At 46.2% G+C, this 17,448-nt stretch overlaps 1 protein-coding gene across 4 annotated transcripts in view; it reads right to left on the bottom strand.

The window, feature by feature from the left end:
* RFX4 (regulatory factor X4) overlaps positions 1 to 17,448 on the bottom strand; it is a 208,174-nt gene that overhangs the window by 74,246 nt on the left and 116,480 nt on the right. For 3 of the 4 annotated variants that reach the window (XM_006170358.2, XM_006170357.3, XM_006170356.3), the window contains exons 5-7: positions 14,397 to 14,458; positions 9,174 to 9,387; positions 7,242 to 7,319 (exon numbers count right to left, since the gene is read on the bottom strand). In XM_006170358.2, the coding sequence (XP_006170420.1) occupies positions 7,242 to 7,319; positions 9,174 to 9,387; positions 14,397 to 14,458 (354 nt within the window). Of the gene's footprint in view, positions 1 to 7,241; positions 7,320 to 9,173; positions 9,388 to 10,883; positions 11,018 to 14,396; positions 14,459 to 17,448 lie in introns of those variants that run through there. The other variant, XM_006170359.3, reaches the window with a different exon arrangement.

Genomic DNA, 17,448 nt, shown 5'->3' on the forward strand with positions numbered 1-17,448 from the left:
GTCAGCCATGTGGGCTCTAGCAACCCTAAACACCAGGCCATGGGGCTGGTCCAAACTTTCTATGTTCAAACCACTAGTATAGAACAGGAAACTAGCGGGCTCTTGAAATGCAGCTGTCATTACTAACACGATGATGCTGAGCACCCGGGCCTGTTGTTGGTTAATGAACGGCGGCGTGAATGGCCAAAGCAGGGAGCCTCTCAAAGGTCCCCGACTCCATGCCTTTCAGTGAGTGAGTTATAGGTTGGACAGAGAACAGGATCGGGGGCGGAGGGACAGGGCAAAATAAGTAAGGGGAGGGGAACTCTTGTATATATTATAATAACATTCAGAAATATCTTGATGTCAGCTCGCATCGAAGAGCAGCCCATCTTGGACCTAGAAAACACACCATTCCAAAGTTTTAAAATTAGAATAGGCCTGACTTGTGCGTAGCCTTCTTTCCCCTGCAGATGGGTACCCTTGAGTCCTACATGTAGCATGGCCCACATCCCTGGTTCCTCAAATCAATCCCGATCCAAAGTGGGTGATAATTTAGTCTCTCTAATTTTGGAGCTGGTATGACTGCTGCCACTGGCCTTCCTTATCGAGGGCCTGTTACATGCCAGGCACTTCTCATGGGTTCTCTCATTTAATACTCATAAAAATACTACAGGATCACTATTCTCACTTATAGAGATAGTAAGCTGATTGTCCAAAGCCAGACAGCAAGGGAATGGGTGGGATACTCTGCCCACCTGAGCCCTACCCAGCGGCCTTGCAGCGCGTTTGTTCTTTATGTGGCAGCTGAGCTTCTGCCTCGTTTCTAAAGCCCGAGCCTCTCCCTGGGCTTCTGCCCTTTGCCCAGCTTCTTTCCCTGCAGCGTTTTTTCAGGCCCCTCCCAGGAGCAGAGTTTCATTTTCAGGAGAGGAGGAGGAGCTTTGCTTTGACTCTAGCCTGGTGCCAGAGCGCAGCCTCCCATGGACAGACCTCCCTAATACTCATAACCTGTCTGAGCCTCCCAGTGTAAGCACTGAATGGGAGTCTGAGGGGACAGGAAATGGGGAGAAAGGGATTGCCCTCTGACTTTCTAGGGGAGAAATGGTAATTGCCGAAAACATGATCAAAGCGGTGAACGAAGTCAGGTCTGTAAATTGGTAGACTTAAGTTACAGTCCTGTTTTATTCCTTGACAAGGAAAATACTGCAGAGTTTTCATCCAGATCAAAAATTAAAGCAAAGAAAATCTTGATGAGTAAAGACTGAATTCCAGGTTTCCCATTCTTCATTCTATTACCAACTGGGATATATCTCTAAGCTCAGTTTACTAATCTGTGGAATGGAGATAAAAGTAGTACTTACTGGGACCAGCAGTTAGCATAACGGCTATGTCGCTGGACTCCCATGTAGTCGACTGTGGTTCAAGTCTCAGACCCAATGGCTTAAACTCATGCCAGGCGCGTGTGCGTGCATGCCCAAGATCCAGAGAGAATGGAGGAGAAGGGATTGCGGCATGACCATCCCCCCTGGGGGGTGATTTCTCGCTTTCTGTCTCTATGTCTCTCTTTGTCTTTCTGGTGAGTGCATGCACCCTATAGCAAAAGCCTCTCAAAAAACAAAACAAAACAAAAGTAGTACTTACTGGGACCAGCAGTTAGCATACCGGCTATGTCGCTGGACTCCCATGTAGTCGACTGTGGTTCAAGTCTCAGACCCAATGGCTTAAACTCATGCCAGGCGCGTGTGCGTGCATGCCCAAGATCCAGAGAGAATGGAGGAGAAGGGATTGCGGCATGACCATCCCCCCTGGGGGGTGATTTCTCGCTTTCTGTCTCTATGTCTCTCTTTGTCTTTCTGGTGAGTGCATGCACCCTATAGCAAAAGCCTCTCAAAAAACAAAACAAAACAAAAGTAGTACTTACTGGGACCAGCAGTTAGCATACCGGCTATGTCGCTGGACTCCCATGTAGTCGACTGTGGTTCAAGTCTCAGACCCAATGGCTTAAACTCATGCCAGGCGCGTGTGCGTGCATGCCCAAGATCCAGAGAGAATGGAGGAGAAGGGATTGCGGCATGACCATCCCCCCTGGGGGGTGATTTCTCGCTTTCTGTCTCTATGTCTCTCTTTGTCTTTCTGGTGAGTGCATGCACCCTATAGCAAAAGCCTCTCAAAAAACAAAACAAAACAAAAGTAGTACTTACTGGGACCAGCAGTTAGCATACCGGCTATGTCGCTGGACTCCCATGTAGTCGACTGTGGTTCAAGTCTCAGACCCAATGGCTTAAACTCATGCCAGGCGCGTGTGCGTGCATGCCCAAGATCCAGAGAGAATGGAGGAGAAGGGATTGCGGCATGACCATCCCCCCTGGGGGGTGATTTCTCGCTTTCTGTCTCTATGTCTCTCTTTGTCTTTCTGGTGAGTGCATGCACCCTATAGCAAAAGCCTCTCAAAAAACAAAACAAAACAAAAGTAGTACTTACTGGGACCAGCAGTTAGCATACCGGCTATGTCGCTGGACTCCCATGTAGTCGACTGTGGTTCAAGTCTCAGACCCAATGGCTTAAACTCATGCCAGGCGCGTGTGCGTGCATGCCCAAGATCCAGAGAGAATGGAGGAGAAGGGATTGCGGCATGACCATCCCCCCTGGGGGGTGATTTCTCGCTTTCTGTCTCTATGTCTCTCTTTGTCTTTCTGGTGAGTGCATGCACCCTATAGCAAAAGCCTCTCAAAAAACAAAACAAAACAAAACAAAAGTAGTACTTACTATATATGTTCTAGTAAAGATTCCTAAAAAGTATTTTTAGTGCCTGGCGCATAATAGATGCTTGTCAATGTTTAGTTATTATTGGGCCAGCAGGTGGTGTGGTGGTTAAGGGCGCTGGACTCCCACATGGCTGACCATGGTTTGAGCCTGGACCTGGTGGCTTGCTTTCTCACTTTTCCTCTCTCACTCACTCAGTCCCTTTCTGGTCAAATTAAAATAAATAAATACAGTTAAAATAAAACGATTCTTAAAAAGTTTAGCTATTATTATATCATGAAGGCACTCTCTGCACTAGGCCCAGGAAGGCAACATACTGCCCTGAGTGTTTGAGGTACTCCTGTGGAAGCTGCTAAGTGTCACTCAGCCAGGATCCCCACTGTAGCTCTGCTCACCTGCCAAAGCTTCTTGTTCTGTTGTTGAGACAGCTGGTGGCTGACTACTGACCTGGCCTGGACAAGGTGCTTGCCCTACAGAGGGCCCTCTGTTGTCCCCTGATCTCATCTCATCCTCGGGCATTGACCCTAGGCCAGGTCCTGGAACACCCTACCTGCTCTTCCAACTCTTAGTAAGAACCTCTGTCCAGTTGATCCCTATGAGTTAGTAAATTCTTAATTAACTTGCCTTGGGGTTTTCTGCATGCAGCCCTACCCCTTTTTAAAGTGAGCAGTCAGTTTCCCGCAGAAAGTGTGGAAAAGATCAGCTGCTGTGTAGGTTAAAACAAATCTGTGGAAAATCAGTGTCTTTAGCAAGCATCTGTGTTTTGAGCCTATTCAAGCTGCACAGGGAGTACTGATCAGCCCTCATTTCCTGAGTAGTTTTTGTAGAAGCGGTATTAAACAGTTCTAGCCTTCCTTTCTATTCTTTGTATTTTAGGTCATTTAATGTCCAATGATACCAGTTCCTTTGCATGAGAAGGAAGGGAATGAAAAAGAATAGCATAAATATCAAGAGCTGTGCTATGGGTTAGATAATGGCTTGTCCCCCAAAGGTTCATGTTGTGGAATTTGGTCCCCCGTGCAATGGTGTTGGGAAGTGGTGAGACCCAGCGGGCAGTGACTGGAACATGAGACTGAGAGTCTCATGAATGAATTAATGATGTCTCACCAGACCCAGAGAAGGGTTGTAATCAAGACAGCAGGTTTTTATAAAAGAAGCTGGCTGCCCCCAGGTCTCTCTCTGCATTGCCCACCATTCTCTCTGTGTCTGTTGGCCATGCTGTGACAATAGCCAGCCTGTTGTTAGCTGCATGACTTTGGACTTTACAGCCACCAGAATCATGAGTCAAAGAAATTTCCATGCTATACAACAACCAGTCTTGGGTATTTCTGTAAGTGACACAATAGCAGATAAAGACAGGCTGAGATTTGGAAGTTAGATGTGAAACAGACAGACATGGAAGATAGAGCTGACAGTACCTCCCGATGGACTGGACAGGAAGGTTGAGGGAAAGGGAAGAATTAAGATTTGTGTCTTCAGCAATTGGGTGAAAAGCAGAAGCCATCTAAGACTTGGGCAAAACAGATTTGGGGCAGAAAATTAAGAGCTCTGATTTGGCTGTATTAAGCTAGATGTTAAGTCAACTGAATCTGGAGTTGAGGGTTAAATGTATAAATGTGAGAGTTACCTGCTTTTGTAGGATGGAGATAATGATGCCTACCTGTTAGTAGGGTGAAATGCCAGCGTGTAGGCATTTAACAAATGAAAGCTTATTATTAGACAGAGGGAGAACGCTTATAAATTCTCCTTAATCCTTGCAAGCATAAATAGTGAAAGAATCAGAGGCAAATGATTGAAAGTGATTATCTACAGCAGGTTTTCTGGGTTATCTATTTTAATCTCCTGCATGCTCAGTCCTTTTCTCTTGGCTCAGTGAAGAACCAAGAGATAATTTCTTTAAGAATAAGTAAAATTTCCATTTCTTTTCCATGTCCATTTTTATTTCATAATATATTGGTACTTGTGAAAAAACATCTGATGACATGCAGTCAGAGGTACTTAATTGTTATGATATTGGGAAGAGCTAAATAATATAACTATCAAAATATTTATTCTGTTCTATTACAGACTCAGACACTTCACGTGCACGATTCCATGTACATCACAATTTTACAGTGAGGTATGATTATCTCCATTTTACAACAAAAGAAACTGAGGCTCAGATGGTGGATTTGGGACTCAAACACGAGAGTATGGGACTTTGTAGCTCACTGTGAATGAGGTCTCGAGACTTGACAGGGACCTCCCTGCATGCAGATGAGTGTTCTTTGCACTTTCTTGACAATGCTATCAATCAGTGGTATTTTTACATGTTGGCCTGTATGTCCCTCTGTTCATCTAGCCATGCATCCATGCATTCACTCGTACACCCAACAACTAGGAGTATGGCTGGTCAGGGTATAGTACCAAACCAGACAGACAAGGTCCCTGCCCTTGAAGGCTTGCATTGTAGTAGGAGAGACAAACGTGAACAAACAGTCCCAGGTCTTCAAACCTGGGACTCCATGTCTGCACTTTTCTCATTAGATCTCTCCTCTCTCAAAGTTTCTGGATCTCTATCCTTCTGCATCCTAACTGCTAGCTTACACGGCTTTCCCCCTCTAGGTTGTGCCTTATGTCACTAGTAGTGTGTGGCACCATTAGGTGTTCAGGAAGTGCTGGAGTTAAGTGAAATATGTAAAATGAACTACTAAGAGAGGGTTTAGTGATGACTACAGCTATCTATGAGGATCAGGGAGGACTGTTGCTAGTTTTGTTCTTAGTAGCTGTGGCAAAGAGGGGACAATTGTCCATCTGAGATTCAGGCTCCTCTTCTCTCGTAGTATGAGCTGCTGCCCAATGAGGGACCTTATGCCCCAGCCCTGCAGCATCAAGGTGGAGCCATGGGACCAGATCTTGCCAGGGGAACAGGGAAAAAGGGATGCATTTTATTTCTAGCCTGACAAGGTTAAGAAGAGGGTATGTCTACTGTGGAGTCCATTTCCCCACCCATCAGCTGGACAGAGAAGATTCCAAGCCTCGAGGGAAGGGTATAATCACAAGTGAAAGGAGTCTGGGGCCTCAAACCACCCTACCAAGAGTATCCACGCTGGACTGTGACATAAGTAAGGAAACAAGTTCTAGTGTGTTAAGATGTACAAGGTTATTTCTTACAGCAGCGGGAACTGTCTTAACCAACCGTGATTCAGTATTCACCATAATCTCAGTGATCCTTGGAATTTTATGTAGGACATATCCAAACCATATTTTGAGAGATAGCAATGACTTTTCTTTCTTTTTTTTTTTAATCTTTTTTTTTTTTTTTGAGAGGTTTTCGCTATAGGGTGCGTGTGCTTGCCAGACAGAGAGAGACATAGAGACAGAAAACGAGAAATCACCCCCAGGGGGGATGGTCACGCCACAATCCCTTCTCCTCCATTCTCCTCTCGGATCTTGGGCACTCACGCACACGCGCCCGGCGTGAGTTTTAAGCCACCGAGTCCAGGACGTGAACCGCAGTTGACTATGTGGGAGTCCAGCGACATAGCCATTACACTAACTGCTGGTTCCCAATGACTTTTTATTCTTTAAAATAATAACTCACTGAAATAGTTGCTCAAGTAATTTGGAAAATTTTAAAGAACACTTTAGAAACGTAGTGGCTAAAAGTCAAAAGAAGAAAGACTAGTTCTGCTTTTCCCCCACACTGCTGTCTCCTGGAGCTGTGTCTGTGAGCCACGTGATGGATTAAGTGCTCATGGCTGGGAGAGACGGCAGTGGAAAGGTAGAGAAACATGGGAGGAAAGCATTTCAGACCGTACGCCATTTTGGTACCTTCCACCCCCGTCAGCACCCTCCTCCCCCAAAACACACACACACACACGGAATCTGCAGGATCTTTCCCACCAATGACTACTGCTTTTTATAGCCCTTTCAGGGCTCCAATGATCTGCCCTCATAAAAATAAAAAAGTTACGTAACTTTATTATTGGTTATTGTGCTTCGGTCTTCTTTCATTTCCTCCTCTCCATTCTTTAATTGCAATATTTTAAAGAACAAATAAAATGGACTTTTTACATTGTATTTAAAGATGGCCCCCCTGGTAGGATTTGATGGAAATATGGACCGGAACTTAAGAATGGAAAGTAACCAACTCCAAATGGTCTCAAGTGGATGAGTGTTAGGGAAAAAATTAAATCCAAAATACTAGCAAGTTTTCTTTAGCTTCTCTGAATGTATAATTCTAGGCCTGATGATACACTGGCCAAATGGCCTTCCTGGTGTGCCCACCGGGGGATGTGGTTCACGAGTTCAATCAAGGCAGAGTCCGTGCATGTGAGATCTGTAAAATGGGCTAGTAGCAGTAGCTGCTTCATAGGCTCCTGTGAGGACTGGGTGGACACATGGGCGTCTGGGGCTTCCGCACACCAGGCCTGGCACCCGGTGGGAGCTCAGGAACAAGGAGCTAGTGTTATAATATTTTAACACTGCCAGTTCACAGCTCCACACTTGTTACCTACCTCGTCAAAGTTGGCTCTGATGACAGTGTCCAGTATTCTCTGACAGTGAGTTCTGTACATCATGATAAAGGTAGAAACCTGCGGGGGAGGATCAATGACAAAGGCATAGGTTAACACACTCTGCTGCTGCCCTGGACACCGCCATTTCAAATCACGCATTTCTTCTTAGGGGAATGGAACTTGTCTAACACCTACTCATCCTGCAAAATGCAAAGGAGACTGATTTCCATCGGCTGGTGTTCTCTGGCCCCAGCTCAACCCTGTGCTCAGAGGGCACCTGCGTGTGCTCCTCCGTCAACGCACTCGCTTGTGGTATGGAAGACACCGGTTTCTCTTTCTATCCCTGTCTCCCATCCCCTGCCACCGCATGCTCTAGGACAATTAAAATGGCATATTACGGAGAAAAACAGAGGCAAGACATTTATGGGACACAGAAACGGTTGATCATCTGTTGATGATAATGTGTAGAGTCCCCTCAGCTGGACTGGTGGGAAGTGTATTCACGTTGGGTAAATTCACTTTACAAGCTAAGGGATGTAGAGTGATTGACTGCATAAAAGGCATTAAAATAAACATTTTAAATGGCTCATTACTTCAGGTCACGTTCCAGGACCTACCACAAGGCCAGGCACGTAGAACTCAGTAGCACTTATTGAAATAAATCGTCCTCATTGCCCAAGGTACCAAAAAGTTAGAGCTTAGTGTCCATTTGAAAGAAGTGTTTCTGCCAAAGTCATTCTTAAGACATTTGGAAATTCTCTGGAACTCGCTTAGTGGGAAAAAACCACCATCATCTCCTGCTCTACTTATCTAAGAATTTTAAAGCTATGGTGTTTATTTATTTATTTATTTATTTATTATTATTATTTTTTTTTGGAGAGATTTTCACTGTAGGGTGCGTGCGCTCGCCAGACAGACAGAGAGAGACATAGAGACAGAAAGCGAGAAATCACCCCCCGGGGGGATGGTCACGCCGCAATCCCTTCTCCTGCATTCTCCTCTCGGGATCTTGGGCACGCACGCACACGCGCCCGGCGTGAGTTTTAAGCCACCGGGTCCGGGACTCGAACTACAGTCGACTACGTGGGAGTCCAGCGACATAGCCATTACGCTAACTGCTGGTCCCCAAAGCTATGGTGTTTTTCTGACAAAGAAATTTCAAGAAAAATTAAAGATTTAAAAAATGTAAAGATTCTTAGATTTAAAGTGTCTTTCACAGGTATATGTTCATATTTCTTGTCTCAGGACATAGACACACATTTTATATCAATTTAAGGTGGCTCATACAAGCATTTTCTCCCTGCTTGAAAATAAGCTTCCTGAAAGCAGGACTCACACCTCCATCTCCAGGGCACCCAGCTCCTAGTGTGAGCCAGGGGACGGTTTCTAGGTTTCTGTCTCTCTAGCAAGCACATGCATCCTAGAACAAAAATCTCTCTTAAAAGAAAAAAAAAAATCATGTTAGCAGGGTACATTTGTCACTGATAAACCCATACTGGCACATTATTATTATAGCTTATATACTTTGTTTAGATTTCTGTCTATTTATTTTTTTAGAGGTTTTTTTTTTTTTTTTTTTTTTTTTTTTTTTTTGTTTTGGGCTTGTGTGCTCACCAGAGAGACAGAGAGAGACAGAGACAGAAAGGAAGAAAGCATCGTCTGGGGGGATGGCTACACTGCAGTTCTTCTCTCAGGATTTTGGGCGTGCACACACACACATGCTCGGGGTGAATTTTAACTGCTGGGCCTGGGACTCGAACGATGGGCAACTATGTGGGAGTCCAGTAGTGTGACCATTACTCCATCTGCTGGCCCCTCTGTATTTTAAAACTCACTGTTTTGCAACAAAAGTGTGTGTGTGTGTGTGTATGAGAGAGAGACAGAAAGAGAGAACGCCCCTCGCACCCCCACAGTCACTTCAGGTATGGGTACCTTCTCTTCAGGCAGGCTGGCTGGCAGATTGAGGTCTTTGACATTTGGAAACTCTGGCAGCAACGTTCCGAGTTTGGACCGCGGTGAATATGCCACTGTCTGTTTGCTCACTTCTTTTTTGCCCGTCTCGCTCACCCAGGCAGCTCCTTTCTTAGAATACATCACATCATAATATTGGGAACTTTCCTTCACCGCGATGCCATAGTAATGGTACCTGGACCGCAGAGAGAGGAGAGAGAGAGAATGACCCACATGCACCATCGTTAGGTGGGGCTTCCTGGGTTAGAAAGGGGGGTTGCTAAGGCCAAGGCCGGCTGAGTCCATCTCATCTGGGACTAGAAGAGTTAACTCCTATAAGGCTAGATTGCTCTGAAATCTAGAATTAAACCAAAGTTCCATGTTGCCAGCCATCAATCAGGCAGGTAAAAATAACTAAAATTGCCTCCTACAGAAAATGTTAAGTCAAATACTTTGCAAAGCAGAGAGGGGTTGAAAAATTTTCCATCTGTGCTTGATGTCTAGCCAAATGTGACCCCAGGGCACAGCACTTCAGGGTCCCAACCAGAAGGCTGTTATTACAACTGTCAACTGTACCACCAACAAAATTCACTGGGCCTATGCTTTTCTTAATCTTTGGTAGTCTCAAAGAAACATAGTTTTAAAAAGATAAATTCGGTGCTCCTGTAGATACCGAATATAAAACAAATGCCAGAATTTTTATTAACACGACATGGGCTTAATAATGGCAATGTTTTCAGTTAAGACTAATTAGGGGTGCTAGTGCATTTCATTTGGATTTTAGCTAAGTCTAGTGAGTGCTTGCTAAGTGCTGGGCACTTTGTAAAATGCTTCATATCCATTAGCTTGCAAAATAACCCTTGAAATGGGGATTCTTATGGTCTTTCTACAGATGAGAAAATAGAGGCAAGAAAGCTTAAGTAATTTGCTCGAGGTCATATAGCTACTTAGGGAAGGAAGAACAAACAGGTCTGTCTGGCTACAGAGCCACTATGCTATACCCACAGAAAACACTGCATGGTCATTCTACAGGCTCTGAGGTTTGTCAGAATCAGTTATACTGCTTAATGAAAACACAGATTCCTAGGTCCCTTCCCAGGACCTACTGATCGAGAGCATCTGGGAACGGGCCCAGGAACCGGCACTGAGATAAACATGGCAATTCTGAAGCGCGTCACCTCAAGACCTCTTGTGCTAAGCACTTGACACACAGGATTGACTCTCACAAAATCTCTAGGGAGCTAAAACTATGATCCCCATCTTCTAGACAAGGCAACTAGGCCTCGAGAATTTAAGTAACCTGCCCAATATCACCCAGTGAGAAGTAGAGGCAGGATCTGAACCTCTAATGTACTTTTAACCACTAGGCTGGTGATTCTCCAATTTTGCTACTAATAAGAATCACCCACAAAACATATTAAAATACAAACTCCTGGGCCCCACCCCCAAAGATTCTGATTTGGTAGGTCTAGAGGGGATTCGCGCAGGCCCAGGTCAGCACTAATGCTAAGTAATTCATGGATCTCGCACTCAGGAATGTCCCACAGCGTATTAACTCCTTCTCTACACATGGAGCTACAACGCTAGTCACAGAGTAACACAAAGGAGAGAGGATTTGGGGTCAGTAAAGACGTGCACAGGGAAGGACAGAACACAGCTACCCTCCCTGCTCCACCCCCCTTACTCCAATACCATTCTGTGAAGTTCCTGCTCAGTGGGCATCTCTCATCTATCTGAATGCCTTGTGGGATGAAGAACTCAGACCCTCCGAAGGCCGCCCAGTCCATCTTAAGTCTGTGTAGCTATCAGAAAGTTCTTTGTGTTGAGCTAATATCTGCCTTCTGGGCCTTCTACTTCCCAACTGTCATAACTGCCTTTCCTTCTGAAAGGCACTCTCCAGGTGGGGGTGGGGCTGAGTTCCAGCAGCTCCAGAAACACCCTTCGGTGGGAAGGCAGTTAGGACATGCCGCCCTAACTTCTAAAAGTGGGCAATTTCCTAAAATGAACAGCGTCGTGATACATTAAGCCAGACCGCTTCTTGATCACTCAGAGTGCGTGTTGTGGAAACTGCTGACGGCAGCATTGCTATTCCTCGGATCCCTTGTCGCCTTTTCTGTTTCAGTTCACATTAACACACTCTTCTCTAACCAGCTCCCCACATTTCTTGTGTGGTAAATCTGCTGAGGGAACCTCTCTCTGAGGAAGTTACAGGGTGGAGACTAGAGCTTACTGTCTTTCGATAGCTTGAAGGTGTGGTCAACCTTGAAGGACCTTTATAGAGGGGACAAAACAAATTTGATGATGTGAACTTTTTTTTTTTTTTTTTTGAGAGATTTTCACTGTAGGGCGCGTGCACTCGCCAGACAGACAGAGAGAGACATAGAGACAGAAAGCGAGAAATCACCCCCCAGGGGGGATGGTCACGCCGCAATCCCTTCTCCTCCATTCTCCTCTCGGGATCTTGGGCACGCACGCACACGCGCCCAGCGTGAGTTTTAAGCCACCGGGTCCGGGACACGAACCGCGGTCGACTACGTGGGAGTCCAGCGACATAGCCATTACGCTAACTGCTGGTTCCCGATGATGTGAACTTTTGAAAGAAGGTGTTTACCAGCCTCTCGGTTAAAAGGGTAGGGGTGGTGAAACAGGCTCTCAGATTGCCAACCTCTAGGTTTAGGAGAAAAAATAAAAAAAAAAACGATTCTCACAGGTGGACAGACAAAAACTTTCTCCAAGTTCTTGTAGGATGGAAAACTTCCCTGTTCTGCCTTTACTCTCTTTACTCTCTGTGTTTGCTATTTACCTTTACTATTTCTAAGAGATGGGCAACAATGTATTGGAGCCAGTGATTCCCCAAAGATCATGAGCAGAAGAAAAATCAATGGTTTTATCCACTCGGCGTCACTCCATCCATCCACTCATCTGTTCAGCTAACATTTCGAATTGCCCTTTGTGTGCCCACCAGTAAACAAGGAAGGGTTTGGCTCTTGTACTCTGTAATCTCACCAAAACTGAAACCTCATTTGAAAACAAATACCAGAATTTTTCAATGTAAACGAGGTTTGTTTTTCAGGGTAGTAATCTTGGAAAATTATTAGGAAGCTATTCCAAGATATCTGTTGTTCAAAAATCTTCTGGAAGTTTCTTTGGAAATTTGAGTTTCTGAACCTCACAAAAAATTAGCCTCTTTGTCTTCCAAACTTTACCAAAAAGGATTTTTCCCAGTTTGGTCATCCATTCTCTCCCTCTGACTGGTTCCAAAGTCAAAGGCATCCTTAGAGGGACGTAAATGTGCTGCCGAGGGTGCCGGGAGCTGGCAGGCAGCAGGAGGGGCATGGGGGTGGAGTTGTGCGGAAGGTAACAGTTATTAGATTCCTTTTTTTTTTTTTGAGAGGTTTCCGCTACAGGGCGCGTGCGCTCACCAGAAACACAGAGAGAGACAGAGAGACAGAAAGCAAGACATCACACCCTAGGGGGGACGGCCACGCTGCAATCCCTTCTCCTCCATTCTCCTCTCGGGATCTTGGGCACGCACACACACGCGCCCGGCGTGAGTTTAAGTCACCAGGTCCAGGACTCAAACCGCAGTCAACTACATGGGAGTCCAGCGACATAGCCATTCTGCTAAGTGCTGGTCACTAGATTTCCTTTTGAAACATCCTTATAGACAAGTCATATAAGCCCCATATGGTTGAAGTTTTTTGCTTTATATTTATTTATTTTTTAATGTTTCAGTGTTTTATAGGTCACTATGCTGACTTGGTCAAAATATTTCAAAATAGGGGTCAGATGGTGGCTCCGTGGAAAAATGTGATGCTCTACAAGACTGACCCACATGGGAAGGTTGTGGTTTGCATCCAGATACCTCTCTGAGTATGCCAGGCACGTCCATGCCCATAGCCTGGGGCTGGCTGAAGGCCAGTGTCCGCATCATGTTGGGGATATTGTCTCTCTGTCTCTCTTTCTCTTTTGCTCATGGAATAAATAAACTTAAAAAAAAAAGAAAAAGAACCTGCAGCTACACATTAAAAAATGCTTAGAAATGCTGCAAAATAAGGCACCCTCTAGTGGAGTCACTGTGTACATTAGCAAAATAAATGTTCTGAGAGGCCTCACCTTAAAGGAGGCCGTTTAACTCAGTATTTATCAGACTCACACAGCCACCTTCCTTCTCTGTGGAGCACCTGTTTACAACCTACAATTGTAAAATATTTATTTATTTATTCCATGAACAAGAGAGACAGACAGACAGAAAACAGAGACAGTACTTCCAAGAGAGCCCGGATGCCACCACCCACCCCCAGCCTCAGCCAGCCCCAGATCATGGGCATGCTGGTGCAAGTACATTCAGGAAGGTCTCCAGGTGCGAGCCTGGAAACTCTGCCCACGGGCCAGCCTCACAGACTGCACCACTATCCAGTCACTCGTCCGACAACGGGTGAGACATCCTTAGACGCAAGTCTTGCACATACAGGTTCTAATGAGACCTGAGCTGCACAGGAAGAGACCCGCCCCGAGGAAAAGGGTGTCTGTTCACTCCTCCTGCTCACTCCTCGGTCTTTGCTTAAATGTCACCTCCTCAGAGAGGCCTTCCCTGGCCACCTCCTCTTGTGACTGTACTAGAACCATCTTTGTCACAGCCTGACTCCCTTCTGTCTTCCCCACCTGAACGTGTGCTCCAGGAAGGCCGTGATTGGCTTGCTCCTGTGCTCCCAGCACCTGGCACCATATTATCTGATACAGAAGGTGAGAAGCGAGTATTGGTCAGGTGGTCGGTGGCACTGATGAATGGGAAGCAGTGGGCCCTTGCGTGCCACACCAGAGCTGGCCCTCTCTGCCCATCTCCCACGCAAGCCTACTGGGTACTACCAAGAGCTTGCTCAGCCAAACAGTCCAAACAACCTGGAGATCGCCCAAGTAGCCATAGGTGCTCCTTCAGGTGAGGCCCAAGGCTATGTTAAAAAAAAAATGTCTAAAAACAGGTGGCGTCAGATTGATTGCTTAAAGCAGCCGGGCCTGATGGTCCTAGGTTTGGGGGCTTTCTCTCTTTCAGGGTTTCTAAGGCAGGGGGCCCGACTGTCACAAAGTGCCTTCAAGTTCCCTCCAGGCCTGTGGACAGAGCTCAAGATGAAAGGCCTAGGGTCCAGCCTGCCTCGAGGCTCAGGGACACACACTCTGTGGGTGGCATAGCTGTCCGGTGCTTACTTGGACTGTCCTCGGGTCCCGAGTCTTCTGGTGGTTAACTGAGGAAACTGCTGCCTTATGATCTGTAAGTCAACACAAGAATCAGTTACCCGTTGGGAAAGGCTGAGAGCACAGTGGCTAAGTTCTACACACGGCAACCCGGGGAAGGGAGGACCTGCAGCTCCTGGGCTGAATGCCTTTGTAGGAACTTGTCAAGACCCCGGAGGAGACTACTGGGGTTGGAGAGACGGGCGGGGAACTCTTGGATGACTGTGAGGTGCTGGCTCCTGAAGGGATCTCAGGTGATGACACTGTGCTTCCCCTGCTCACTCACAAGGGAGGCAGAGCCAGTCAATCCCAAATGTGCGACACCTCTGCTGAAAGTCCTCCATGACTTCCATCATCGCTGGCACTAGAGCCCTCCTTCAGCTTCTGGAACTTGTCCCTGCTTACCTCCTGGCCTTCCTCCCCTGCAGGTCTCACCCTTACTCACCAGATCCCCCCACATGGGCCACTGGTTGTTTTGTTTTGTTTTGTTTTGTTTTGATCATTCTAAAACACACCAGGCTTGTTCCTCACGAGGAGGCCTTTGTGCTGCAGTTCCCACTGCTGGGAATGCAGCTTCACCCAGATCTTTACAAGATTGGCTCTTTCTAAACCATTCAGACTTCTGGTCCATGTCCCCCAGCCTAGAGGCCTTCTCTTGCCAGCCAAGCTGGACCAGTAGAGGCAGTCCCTGGCCATCACAGAGCCCAGCTTCATGTCTGCTCACCACTTAGCACCATCCGAAACCGTACGGTTCACGTCTCTGAGAGTGTGGTCTAGGTCTCCTCCTACTGGAATACAGGGTACAGGAGAGCAAGGACCTCACACAGGGCTTGGCACACGCCAAAAATTCAATCCATAGCAATCAAATGAAGGGAGGAAGCCCTGGCCCCTGCCTGGCATCTTTTACCTGGCTGCAGAGCAGAGGATGCAACTGCTCTTGCCCAGGACAGTCACAGAGATTCGCAAAAAGTCTGGGAGGAGAAACCATCTCCCAGGGTGAAAACATGGCCGAGGGCCCTCTTTCCTTAGTGTTTACAGAGATGGTGTTTGTGGAGAGGTGGTAGAAGTAGGGGCTGTGCACAGGAGCTTTCATGCTGGACTACCTGGGTTAGATCCAAGCTCAGCCATTTGTTAGGCTGGGTGCCCGTGGGCAAGCTAGGTAACATTTAAGTGACTCAGTCTCCCCTTTTGTAAAATATGAATGACAGCAATTCTAACTTTGAGCATTCTTGTGAACATTTTAAAAGTAAATGCATGTAAATACCTTGCAGCAGTGCCCGGATGAGTAAGCACTCAGTCAACACTGCCCGTTATTACCACCGACTGTCCTGGTAACATGTTACTTTTCCTTCCAGGAAGTTTTCCTTTTAAGTCTAATCAAATTCTCCTAGACGCCCTTTCTTTCTAGGACAGCACCGAGCAGGTGTGAATATCAGAGAACACGAACCTGGGCACTGTCCTCGGGACAAGAGATGCAGTTGCTGATTTCCCATGGGTAGGACGTGAGCCGTGAGTGCTCTCTCTAGACATGGGCTGGATCTCTATGGAGCCATTCCTGCCCTCTTATATCCACACCAGTACTCTCGTGACGCTAGCCTCATTCACTCGACAAGCACGAACTGTGACCCTGTGAGGTGTTCGAGCTCGGGCATACTGTGTGACCCCTCTGTGCCTTTGAGGGATGTCTGAGAACCTACGGGGCTAATTGGTGGGATAGGGGAGGATCACAGGTGGGATATTGGTCTTACCTAAATTGGCATCAGAGGGTTGGAGGGAAATGGACACATTAAAGAGAAATTGAGAACCTGCAATGGGGACCATGAGACTGACCGTTCCTGTGTCAGAAAACTGACTCTCTCTGGATGAAAGGGGTGGCATTTCCTCATCTGAGAACGGGTGAAAAAAAAAATACGGTTCACAAGGATCTTTAGAGAATATAATGCAATAACACCACAGAATGACTTTTGGAAGTAAAAAGGGTTTTAAAATATTATAGCAATACAATAGTTCTCAGAATTCTTTAAGGGTGTTGCTTTTTATAGACAGCTCATCCTTGTTTCTTTAACCCTAATTCCTGATAAACTGCCTTTAAGAGATACTCGGCCTCTGTCCCTCTTGAGCTGTGACCTGAGTTAGATGCAACATTCGAGATGGGGCTAGTGACAGTGCTCTTTGAACACTTTGCTCCTAAGGCAGTCTAAGACTTTGTCAAAGCCTAGTGCCTCATCACCTTGGGTTTATATAACCCATGGCCAAATTCTCCAGACTTCTATCAGATGACTGGTTTCAGAGCCAGGTTTTCAAGCAGTTGTTCATGAAGGTACCATACTACAGAAGTACAGGTATGCTGACAGAGAAAGAGGGCAAATACGGAGAGCATAAAGACGGAGCCAGGGAATTCTTCATGGTGGTTAAAAGTAGATTATGGGGCCAGCAGGTGGCATGGTGGCTAACGTGCTGAACTCCCACATGGCCGACGACAGTTCCAATCCCAGACCTGGCAGCTTGCTTTCTCACTTTCTTTTTCTCTCTCTGTCTCTCTCTGGTCAAATTAAAAAAATAACAAATAGAATTAAATAAATAATTCTTTTTTTAAAAAAGTAGATTATGGTTTTGGTTATAAGTTTCCGAGCCATGCAAGTAAAGATAGTAATACCATAGAGTTACAAGAGTTACAGTGTCAAAAGATAAATATATGCTAGTTGCCTAGGAAACGCTAAGATTTTCCTGTGTTTCTGTCTGGAAAATCTTCCTTATGCAAATGAGCACAACAGGAAGGCACCATGTCTCACCCTCTGATGTTAACAGACATCTTGAAAGCGAGGTGTTCTGTGTTGTCAAGGCTGTAGTAAAACTAGAACACTCTGGGCCAGCCTGGAGGTTGAGGTGGCTGGATAAGTCCCGGATGCAGCCACTTGAAAAACATGCCGGGGTCATGTGCACACATGCCCAAATCCCAGAAGAAGAGTGGAGGAGAGGGGGTTGCAGTGTGGTCATCTCCCATGGGGAGTTTCCCTCTCTTTCC

Source organism: Tupaia chinensis, unplaced genomic scaffold, assembly GCF_000334495.1.
Source record: "Tupaia chinensis unplaced genomic scaffold, TupChi_1.0 Scaffold148234_1, whole genome shotgun sequence".
Taxonomy (NCBI): Eukaryota; Metazoa; Chordata; class Mammalia; order Scandentia; family Tupaiidae; genus Tupaia; species Tupaia belangeri.